The following is a 12,453-nucleotide window of genomic DNA, read 5'->3' on the forward strand; positions in this document are numbered from 1 at the left end:
GTGCCCCTAAAGTCGTAAAAAAAATTATAATAATAATCCTAACGAAAACAATAGGGCCTTCGCCTTTTCAAGGCTTGGGCCCTAATAATAATTCTAACGAAATCAATAGGGCCTTGCCTTTTCAAGGCTTGGGCCCTAAATATAGCTGCAAGCAGCAATTAACGGGGTTCAAGCTTTTAAGAACTTTCAAAGTATGCAAAAAATGTATTTGTATATGTACTTTGTAAGTTGCTGAATTTGTAAACTGGTGTTAAATATGACTGGTGTCTTGTGTTTAACGATCCTGAAACAGGATAATTGTTATGGTGGTCATTTCTTTTACTTTTTAACTGTTATAAAATCACAAAGCACCCAATCTCCAAAAAGGTTTTAGAAGTTTGAATATTTATTTTAGGAATTATAGGCTTTTGGATACACTAGGTCAACCCACATGATAAATGCAACTCCTAAATAAATAAATAAAGTTAAACTTTTCTTTGATATACAGCCATTTTGCTGAAATATGATTGGCATGTTTATTTGTCTGAGTCATATTGTAGAATATGTAAGAATCTCAAGTCAAGTCAAGTGGTTCTTATTGTCGTTTCAACCATATACAGTTAGTACAGTACACAGCAAAACGAGACAACGTTCCTCCAGGAACATGGTGCTACATAAAAACAACAAAGGACCAACACAGGACCACATGAGACTACACAACGAAATAAAATACCTATATAAACTACCTATATATACCTATATAAAGTGCACGTGCAAACATGTGCAAAGTACGGGACAGTACAACAAATTACTGACAACGAACAGGACAATAGACACAGTGCAGTGCCGACCAGTACACAGTAGTGCAAAAAGATGACAGTTTCTAAAAACGTAAACATAACATACTATGAGATAGTGTTCTATGCACATAGCAGTTATTTAGGTAGCAGACAGTTATAAAATGACAAAATTAAAGTGCAACTCAGGACGTGTGTGTGTGTCAAACCAGATTCTGAGTATTGAGGAGTCTGATAGCTTGGGGGAAGAAGCTGTTACACAGTCTGGCCGTGAGGGCCCGAATGCTTCGGTACCTCTTGCCAGACGGCAGGAGGGTAAAGAGTTTGTGACTCCTATCTGACTCCTACAAGAAGCAAACCAATTTTCAACTTCATTGATAATACAGTTGCAGAGTTATAAGCATTTTTTGTAGAGCCCCCTATAGGCAAATTGTTTTCGCGATTTTGTATGCAGACTCAAAATGTGCTGTTGTACATGTGTATCAATTTGTGCAACATTTGGCCTTTTTGTTTGGTAGATATTGGTCAATACGTACAAAATGGACGACACCTGACCAGTTCGTTGGCTTATATACACACAACGTTTCAACGAATCAAAATAACTTTTTGTCTGGGGCAAATGCCAATTTTCATGTGAATCGGACATACGGTGTAGGAGTTCGAAAAAGTAGGAGATATATGTTTTGTTCATCTTGAGCCAAGGAATCCATCAATCTAAGACACTTGAGTGTGCGACGAACGGTTTAGGATTTATGGGCCAAAACGTAAACATGATCACTATAGCGCCACCTTGAGGCCAATGCGTTTTACTGAGTTTGAGCTAAAAACCTAGGACTAGTTCGCAAAAGAAGTTTTTTAACCATTTGATTGAAAGCAGTGCTTCCTGAGACAAAGTTGTTCAGAATGAGGAGATCTAACATATGATATCCAAATTGTGTCTAACTGAGAAAGTTAGTGTGATAACTGAGGCTTAAAACTCGTTAGCACCACTCGGTGTCCAATTTCTTTCAAATTTCTCACAGACTTCTAGGGCCAGGAGTCAAACAAGCCCACCTAGTTTTGTGCCGATCGGCCTCTGTTAACCTTGTCTAATGAGTGCTCAAACTTCATTGGCTGATGGCGGCCATGTTTTTTGAGATACGCCAATGTCCTCTTAGACAGTCTTGGCACCTTGGACAAAGACACTGCTTGCCAATTTTCAACTCAGACTAACAGTTGCATAGATACAGCTAATTTCATGTTTTTTGGTATTATAGCGCCATCATGTGGCAAAACGGCGCCAACTCTTCTGTACGACCAAAGACTGACCTCTTACATAAGCATGCCAAGTTTGGTGAAGATATCTAATTTCCTTCAAGAGTTATAGCCATTTATATACAATTGGCCACTCCTACTTATTATGTTCTCACATACCGTAGCTAGCTCGAGTCGAAAGTTCAAATTCTTTTGATAACTTTTGATATTGAGACTCCATAGGATCATTTGGCACTGGTTTGGTCCCTATTGACCGATTATTCATCTGTTGTTGATTGCTCAATTGGAAACATCTTAGTCTCAGATCACGCCCTGGTGCATTTAGAGGTGTTGCCACATATGGCAGAAATCATATAGTTGGCGCTTTAATGTATCCCTTTTGCAAAATCCTGTTTTCCAACAAATGTTTAAGGCTGAAGTCATGTCTATATGGAGACCAACTGGTCCTCAGTCTCTTCTGTGGCCATGGCTTGGGAGGCACTTAAAGCAGTTCTGAGGGGTCGGATCATACAGTATGCCTCATTCATCAAAACATTCATGGATTCATTTCAGATTCTTTTACTCTAGATAAGTGTTGCCCGCTTTCCCCATTATTGTTCTGTCTTGCCCTGGAACCATTAGCACCCATGATATGAAAGCAATATGATTTTCCAGGGGTGATGGCGGGAGGTATGGCGCATAAGCTTCTGGTTTACGCAGATGATATTTTATTATTTGTGACCAAGCCTACTCAGTTGCCTATGCCTTACCTCCACAGAATTATTAATTCCTTTTCTAAATTCTTAAAGCTTTGACCAGGGCTCAACAATAAGGACTGCCCGATGGCCCGGGCCAGTGTGAGAAAGATTCAGGCCAGTTGCTAGAACTGTCACTTGCCTGATCGGGCCAGTGCTGCATTTATAACATTAGTGCAAGAAAACAACAAGCGAGAGACCACAAACATTACACGGAACGAACAAAGTCTTCTAACCGAGGAGCGAGCGCGAGTATAATTATCTCGCAAAGACGCACAAATTCATAATATACTGGACGGGCCAAGGCACAGTCGCATGCACACAAAAGATGGTGCAGACACCAAACGCACTCTCCGAGCACTGTCCTTGCTCTTTTCCAAGTGTCTTAGCAGCAGCTATTACCAATGTGTAGAAAATAGCAGGAAAAAAACCCACTTAATTAATTTCGTAGTGGGATTTAACGTCTTGTGCAATTCTGTGTTCACAGTGCGCAACATCCCCACATTTTTTGTTTTTACATGTTGGTGAAAAGTAGTAATCCACACATTTAAAAACAAGAAATCAACAGTTTCTTTCTATAGGACTGAAAATCCATGTCACTCCATGCATATGTCTCATCATCTCTCTCCGTGCAGCGTAGACTGTTTAACATGCATGTGCTCTCGTAACGGGACAGAGCGCTAGTTTTATTCCCAATGTAAAAAAACTAAAACGTTTTCTCTCATTAATTCACCTTTAGAGATGAAGCGCTGAATGAGATGTAATAAACTTTGTGAAACCCCAGTTATACACGTGTCTGTAAATCTCCAGCTGCTCAAAATCCAAAATTTAAGTATACATTTAATTAGGTAATGTTTCAAAATGTAAACATTAATTCGACATGATAATGCCATTTGATATGAAAAGAAGCAAGATCACTATGGCTATTATTATCAGAGCTTTTCAGCTTCAGGGTGAAGATAAATATTGAAATGGTCTACTTCATATCAACCTCATAAAACACCTGTCACATGTCTCATTTCTGGACCATACAGGTATTTTAATTTTTGCTCTTTGTATATCAGTCAGTGTTGATCTTGTTTGGGTTGTTTGATACGCATTCTTAATTCACAGTTTAGGCCTAATATCTACCTACTGTATATTACACATCACAAACAATTTAGTAGCAAGTCTGTTCTCTCAGACAGTTATCAAATCTTTAAGTCAGTGAATAATCTTTGATCCTTCTTGTGAAAACACTACAAATGGGCAAAACTTGCATGACTAAACGGGTGACCGAAAAGCCATCATCTCCTCCACAGAACTCTTGAAAGCACATGTGTAAATGGTTAATATGATGTATTTATATCTGTATGGGATTGCATAAGGCATAAATCATATCTTGCAAATTATAAATGTGATTCAATTTTGGGGGACATTGCATTTTTTTTCTCTTTTTCTTCCCAATTTGGAATGTCCAATTCCCAATGCGAGCTACCGTGAAGACATAGCGTGTGTGGAGGCTTCACGCTATTCTTTATTAACAAGTCCCCTTTCTGCTGGTCAGAGTGGATTACAACACTCGATGACCTATATGAGAGATCCTTTGAAACTTTGGTTAAAGATTTTGGAATCCCCAGATCTCAGTTTTTTAGGTATCTACAGCTGTGCCACTTGCTCTGTACGATTTGAAGATTCAGTCTGGTGTGTGATTTACTTGGCACTCGGGTAGTGTTGTCAAAAGTACCGACTTCGGTACCAAGTCGGTACTGAAATTTTAAAAATGTGACGCTTTGAGCGCTGTTGAGCGGAATCGTAAACACCTCTGATTGGCCATTGTGTTCACGCGCTCATCGGATATGTCTGTGATTGGCTACAATGATCAGCGCTTCAAAAACATGTTGTAAATATACATCAATGATGCTCTTCACCGAGCTCTTGCACAGATACACACGGGAGCGTTTGAAAGCAGGACCGGTCCGCTGATAGACTGCTGCTTGTGCTTTCAAAAGCTCCCACTCCCGTTTTAAAAAAAAACTTTCAAACACTTCCGTGTACTCTCAAACGCTCCTGTGCGTTGATCATTGTAGTCAATCACAGACATATCCGATGAGCGCGAGAACACAATGGCCAATCAGAGGTGTTTACGATTCCGCTCAACAGCGCTCAAAGCGTCACATTTTAAAAATTTCAGTACCGACTTGGTACCGAAGTCGGTACTTTTGACAACACTACACTCGAGTATCATTTGGCCCCAGACTCTTTATTTTGGGCAATGGGGCAGTCATCCATATTGAAAATAGACACATAAATTGGATCTTAACCAGTGTCATGATTGCCAGACAGATCATTTTAAGAGGCTGGAGGATGGCTGGAAGACTCTCTTTTCAGGAGTGGTGCGTGGAGATGGGAAGGGTGGTGGCGCTTGAACAGGGGTCATTTAGAAGAATGGGGAATTACAGCGTGTTCGTGGAGAAATGGGGCATAAAATATCATTTATGGATGGGTGATTATTATTGTTATAGTTTTGATTTGTTTATTTATAAATTTATTTTGTCTGTGTTGAGGCCAGGGTAGATTTGGGGACTGGGAGGGGGAAGGGTAATAGTGGCAGTTAATATTGATTCGGTGTATATTTGTTTTGTTTTTCTGTGTTCAATTATGTGAAACGATAAAAAAATTTAAATCTGAAGGAAAAAAATACTATTTATATTTATGTAATATATATCTCTAATTAAACCAAATGTAACAATATCCAAGTAGATGACAGGTATAATTATGAATTATTCTCTAGTTCGGTCATCAAATCAGTACAGAGTAATTGAACCTGGATCTTGACTGATCTAATCAGACCCGAGTAATCGATGGCATTGGCATACGTGCCTGTAACGACAAGCGTATAATTCTACAAAAACAGGCTAGTACTAACACTATTAGTGATGAGAAATGGCAAGCACATTGTTCCCTGTGTGTGCATATTCATAGAGATGCTTATGAATCAAGTAAAAAGGTGATAATGAGAGTGCTGAACATGTTTGCGCACGGCTAACAAAGAGCCAACAGAGCAGAGGAGATCTGAGCCGGTGTGAAAAGCTAAATACAGTATATAAATAATCTCTGCCGCATGAGTGTGGGATTAGCTCACAAATATCATGATATAAATGTGTATGTGTTGATTATGTCTGGTGTTACCAGTGTTGACGGGAGAGATGCTACAGCTAACGCTCTACACCAAACACATATGATGACCCATTCTGTTAATAAATGACTGACTGAACTCACCTTCTGAATTCCTGCGGGCGTTATGTCGGCTTTAGTGCGCTGCCGGTGCGGTGCGAAAGCCACAGACATGATGTTTTACTGATAATTGAGTTTGATGATGATTTAATGTTGGCCGAGTTCAGCTATTGACCGTCCCGAACAAACATTAGACTGAACCACTGCTAACGGAAGAGAGAGGGGGGGAACAAATACACTCAAAACAATGAACTGACAATACCGTTTCATAACGATACGCTTGACAATGTATATTATTTGAATGATAGAATTGAAAGTAAATTTCAATTTACCACTTCATATAACAATAATAATTTGGTAATGATTGGTTAGTCCTTGCGAGACTGTTTAGCCGTGACATCAATTTGTAGGAAGTTTACTCAAGTAGTATGATCCAGCAGTACCGGAGACAGCGCCACCTACCGAATTAGAGGACCAGTGACTGCAATCAGAGTGTGAGTATCAAATGTGAATTCATTTTTACATGTTAAATCATACATGTTATCAACACGTCTCTTCATTTTGACATAGTTTTTGTAATGCTAAATGAGACATTTGACATTTTTAATTGACATTAATAACAGAAAGGCTTGCATAATAATTGACTATTAAAATACCACGTGTTAGATTCTGTCATATACTGTATAGTCTATATGAAGTGCTTTCAAGGACACAGATTTAGCTCAATGTTGGCAATAGTATGACAGAAGATTAAAACAAATCTGTTGGTCAAGTACTAGCCTTGGGCCTAATTTATATCTATTTATGTTTATGAAATGAACTTAAAATGTTTAATTTGACCAATTGCGCTCTCTCTTTTTCAAGAAGCACATAACAATCCAAGAACGGAGATCCTTGTCCTGTCACCCAACAAAGTCGAGCAATGTCAAAACCCATTTAGAGAACCATTTCAACCGTGCAGTTCTCCATGAAGGTAAAGTTTGCAAACATTCTCTCGGGAAATGCAAATTGAGTTATATGTCTATGCATGAAAAGCAGCCTGAATGTTATGATCAATTCCATTTGAGCAATGAATCCAAACTAATGCTTTTGTTTTGTTTTTGGTAACCAGATTCTTGATTCAGATTTTGGGTATTCATAATTTACACTGATGATCATCATAATAATACTACAGTGCAATGTTCTTATGTTTTAGGGTGTACAGATGTGGATTAGATTGCCGACCACAGTGGCATTACCACTGCATCCACTGTCAGTCAATCCTGATCCTGGGAGCTGGACGGAGAAGACTGGGAATGATATTGTGATGAATAATATATGCATAATTAGCTATTCCAAAGAAATAGAACTATTGCCCGTAATCTGCATTTCATCTAGAAGTCATCAGGTGACAGAGAAGACAGCAGCTTTGATCTATCAGTCATGTTTCATGTATCACTATCCTTACCTCCTTTATCCTTTACACCAGATCTGAGGAAATGACTGTGGGATTTTATGCTAATGGTAATGTCTCAACATTATGCAGGTTTCTGTCAAAATTGTAAATAAAACGTTTTCCTTCTTCTCTGTTTCAGTATAACCTTTCCTTTGTGACAAGCACTGGGTTTTTTACAGATTTTACAGGAATTAGCTGGCAAAAAATTTGCCAATAAAGTCCTTTAAAAATGTTGTTAATTGCTATAAAATGGATTACAGTATAATACTGCAAAGCAATTTACAGTTAATTGTTGTATGTGGAATACAGTGCTTTGTTGTTTTTTTACAGTAATATAAAATTAAACTTGTATTATATGTTACAGTAATTTTTTGTAATTCCACTAAATTACAGTATTTAGCTGGCAACTACAGTTGCCAATAAAATCCTGTAAATACCCCAAAAGCCAAGATTTTGTTGTAACAGTTTTTTTACATTGAAAATGCTGTAAAGAATGATTTCTACAGTAAACTGTAATCTATTATTTACCAATATCTTAATTTAAACATATTAGAATGAAAAATATTTAAATGTATTTTCAAATTAATAAAATCAAATAGTCAAAACTGTTGTGAGAAAAATATTTATTAAAACTGACAGAAAGCATTGTAATACTTTTACTGTTTATTTAAACCACTTAATATAAAATCTTATCAAAATCACAATCACAGTTTAAATCTTGTTAAAACTCTCTGTAACTTGAGCTTTTTAAAAAATATTTATATATATATTGTGCTAAACAACATTATGAAACATATGCTGCGCTTACCTTCCATTAAACCCAGAATATTCCATCTAAAAACAACTTATAAACAATGTTTTTCTTTTACATTTTGTTTGTAAGTTGACCACCTTTTGGCAGTGAACAAGATTTGAGTGAAAATCAGAAATGTTAGAATGTAACTATGTCTTATAAAACAAGTGTCTTTAAACAGAAGTCTCCTTCTGTATACAGCAAGTCGTGGTTTTGATACATATGTCAACTCAAAGTCCATTCATTTTCTGAGAAGAGTACACACATGAGGGTTGACTGTGTTGTTCCTCTTCTCTGAGACCTTTCCGCTCCAACCTGTGTTGTGGCTGTCTTGGTGCCAGTGGCTGGGTTGGTTCCAACAAAACATCTGCACAAAAATCAGTCACAAAAACACAAGCAGAAGCTTTAGGATAGTGTGCAAAATTGAAATAAACAAAAAGAATTTAAGTACCTCTTTACAATAAGCACTACTGCACAAATAATGTATTAAGTAGTTAACATAATATACACACTTCTATTTAAATACATTTTGTTACCTTTGAACAAATTCAAGTGTGCAGGATGCCTCTTCCTGGTACACCAGGTTGAAGTTGTAATAAGGTGAAAACAAAGCCGCAAATCCAGTCACAAAGTTGGAGTGTGAATTCAAAACCACCCCACCCCAATACTCAGCATCCACTGGGTCGCAGAGAGAATTTCACCTATTAATAAATATTAGTATTTGTTTATAAAAAAAAATATATAAACTAAAATACAACAGTCAAAGTTTATTAAATTTTTACAACAGATTTCAGAACATTGTACACTACCTAAGACAATGAGTCTGGAAGCGTCAAAAGTTTCTCCACATCAGCTGCTGTTGCAGACACCTACAAGAAATAAAAAATGGAAACAATTTTGAGATACTTAAAATGGATTTACATATATGAGATCAAAATACAGCCCCACATAACACAATTTGTTTACAGTACATATGACTTACATCGGTCTGAAGAATGGGTGCTTCAGGTTTCTCTCTGAAGTGTGATGAAGCAGAAGGACTACACATGGAATGAAACAAGATGCTCCACTATCATCAAACTTCATAATTATGCACTGTATCTCATCTGAAAGTGCCTGCTGCATTTTTTTGTTTTTTGTGTGTTCTTGAGATATGAGATGCAAATGTGGATTTAACACTAAATGTCCTCTCACAGCTCTTAAAAGGGCATTGTGTTTCCCTGCCCTCATCTATATGGCCCTTTAAATGCCTAATTAATCCTTCAGACTTGTACATGTGAAATGATGTACAACATGTTCAATCTGGCAAATCAATGTTGTGTCTGTTTGTTCAAATCGGATACCTCTATGAGACCTATGATACCCCTTATGGTCTCTATATAGATGAGACTTGAATGCTGAAAATGTTGTAAAAGCACGGGAACAGTCAGGTACACCACAGGTGAAGGAACAGTTTGGAACATTACTGTGTACTTTCATATGCTGAGTAAAACCTACAATGGTATTGCTCTCATGCTGACACAATCTACAGTGATACATTTCTCATTTCTATTTAGGTTATAATTATAGTTAGAGAACGATAATTAATATATGGGAACTTTGAGCAGTAACATTTTTTTTTAGCGCAAATCTTTTGCCAGTTATTTCGAAGGATACATTCATCAATCGCATCAAATTGCTTCACGTCCAGAGCAGTTATGACCCAGGCCTCTGTTAAACACCACTTTTACGTGCCCTCAGCAAGAAATTTAAACTGCCAAAATAAACGAGAAAATCGCAGCATCCAACCATGTTAACATCTTATTTTCAAAAGTTTTCGTCACACAGACTGACTACAAGTAGGTATTTACCATGTAGTTTTGTCTCACAAGCACTTCAGTAGAAATGTCGTGTTTGTCAAACAGCTCTAAAATACTTTCTCTACAACAAAGGCGAATTGCAGCATTCATACATTCCAGTCCACATGCAAAAGAGGAAAAGAGACGGGTGGACTTCATTGTACAGTCACAGGGAGCTGAACAGCATTTAGTGGTACTTGGACAATATTCACATGATTCATTATTACAGATTAACAGTAAAGATTCTCCAATTCTGCATATTCTAGCTTCAATGTCAGTTGTTCTTTGACTAACAGCTACCACACAATACACTTCAAAATCCTATTACAACAAACTAATTGTGATAATTGTGGCAATATAATTTGCCCATATGGTGTACTCAATGGGAAGTCTTCAAAGTGGTGTCCTCTTCCCGGATGTCTGTCCACCTCGACAGTGAAGAACAACAGGACACCCTTTTTGCTAATCTGAAGTCAGTACTGCATAGAACACCATTGCTACTGAACTCCACGGATGAAGTGCTGCTCATCTGTGGTGTTCTATTTCCAGAGGATTGCCTAACAATATCATGTATTTGTGCATGTTCCTGCTCCTGCACTTTCAAACCTACTGTATGCTGTGTGCTGCTTGCGGACAGACCCGTGTCGATTTAAATGAACCATTTTCATTTGCTAGGCCATCATATATGTCCTGACAGTGCTACAGCATTTGTCTTTGCAGGAGGCGGAGCAGGTCTTCTTCTCTGGTCCTGATTATCATCATGGGTAAGAGTAGAAACATGTATCCTTTTTTCAAACATTAACAGTAGTTGTGTTAACCCAGCAGTAGGAATATAATAGTGAAATACACAAACAGTTGAGGAAAGAAGGGAGAACATTCATTTGGTAGGTAGTGCTGCTACAGTGCCTTGCGAAAGTATTCGGCCCCCTTGAACTTTTCGACCTTTTGCCACATTTCAGGCTTCAAACATAAAGATATAAAACTGTAATTTTTTGTGAAGAATCAACAACAAGTGGGACACAATCATGAAGTGGAACGAAATTTATTGGATATTTCAAACTTTTTTAACAAATAAAAAACTGAAAAATTGGGCATGCAAAATTATTCAATGAAAACATCCAGAATTAGTGCCATGTTTAATATTCTCTCTTAATGTTTTTTTCTTTTGTGCCCTCTTCTTCTTTTTTTTTCTTTCTTCTCTTACTCTCTTTTCTTTTTAGACTATTGTTGAATATATTTCAATTTCTTTCACATTTCCTCTCTTAACTTTTCCTTTCTGAACCATAATTTCTCTTTTGTTTTGAAAGATTGTTTATATTTCTTGTATGTATCATCTTGTTCTGTTTGTTAATATTGCAATAAAAAAAATAAAAATAAATAGTATTCCATTTGAGTTTTGGCTGGCTACATACGCGACGCTGAGAAAGTGAAAAAGCAGACGTGGTAATTGAAATTGCTATTTAAATATGACAGGGCCAAAACTCGTAAGATATGGGAAACACAGTTGCAAACGGACTTTGCTTTTCCATTTGAAATCTGGCAGTCACTGTGCGTTCACTTAAACGAAAATGCAAACGGTAATTTTGGATTATGTCACATTTTATGCGTCCACAAATTGAAAACGCAATTGCAAATACAATTTGCAATTCCTTTTGAATAATGTCCGGAATATTATTCCATAAGAAACGCCTAATGAAGTGTTAAACGTGCTAAAAACATGCTAGCATTATGCTAACACATGCTAGTAACACCTAATGAAGTGCTAAAACATGCTAGCGTCATGCTAACATGGTGTGTGTGATGACATCAAGCTTAAACACTTTGTTTCATATGTTTTGGTTTATCGCAAAATAAATCTGCCCTTAAGCCATTTCCATACATAAATGTGTGTATATTACTAATTGTGTACCTTTGTGCTTCCCAGATGTGCCAATTTCTCCAATCCCCCAGATTTTGGTAAAATGGGGAGTATTGAGACAATTCTTTGTCAGTTTACTGTAATTTTAATTTCACAAATAAATGCAATCAAAAGATGAGGAATGGCAAATGGGAGCAGTTCCCTTCTGATAGGACTGTAACATTGGTCCAAATGGCGCACCTATCACAGGTTGCCACTGGTTCCGACCCGAAAGCAAATCGTCATGGCCCTGTTCAAGTTGGCAACCTGCACCAAGTAGTAGGGACAACTTACGGTGAGAGATATGTGTGTTGGCAGTCCTGGAAGTGTCATGACGCAGATGTGTTTGCAGCATTGGATCTGTGCAGGTATGCCATTAAGACTAATCCATAACAGTGCGAGTAATGCTTCACATACAATAAATTGGTTTTCAAGGATGATGATTGGGGTAAATTCTGTCATGTGACACTACATATTTGCATTAATGCCTATTTTCTTGACAAAAAGTGT

The 12,453-nt window shown here is 37.4% G+C and overlaps 1 protein-coding gene across 1 annotated transcript in view; it reads right to left on the reverse strand.

The window, feature by feature from the left end:
* The window catches only part of LOC127649409 (protein SSXT-like), a 52,717-nt gene extending 46,538 nt beyond the window's left edge, over positions 1 to 6,179 (reverse strand). The window contains exon 1 of the mRNA XM_052134482.1: positions 6,026 to 6,179. Coding sequence (XP_051990442.1) covers positions 6,026 to 6,094 — 69 coding nt within the window. The 5' untranslated portion in view covers positions 6,095 to 6,179. The remainder of the gene's footprint in view (positions 1 to 6,025) is intronic.
* Positions 6,180 to 12,453: the final 6,274 nt, after the last annotated feature.

Source organism: Xyrauchen texanus, chromosome 9 (assembly GCF_025860055.1).
Source record: "Xyrauchen texanus isolate HMW12.3.18 chromosome 9, RBS_HiC_50CHRs, whole genome shotgun sequence".
Lineage (NCBI taxonomy): Eukaryota > Metazoa > Chordata > Actinopteri > Cypriniformes > Catostomidae > Xyrauchen > Xyrauchen texanus.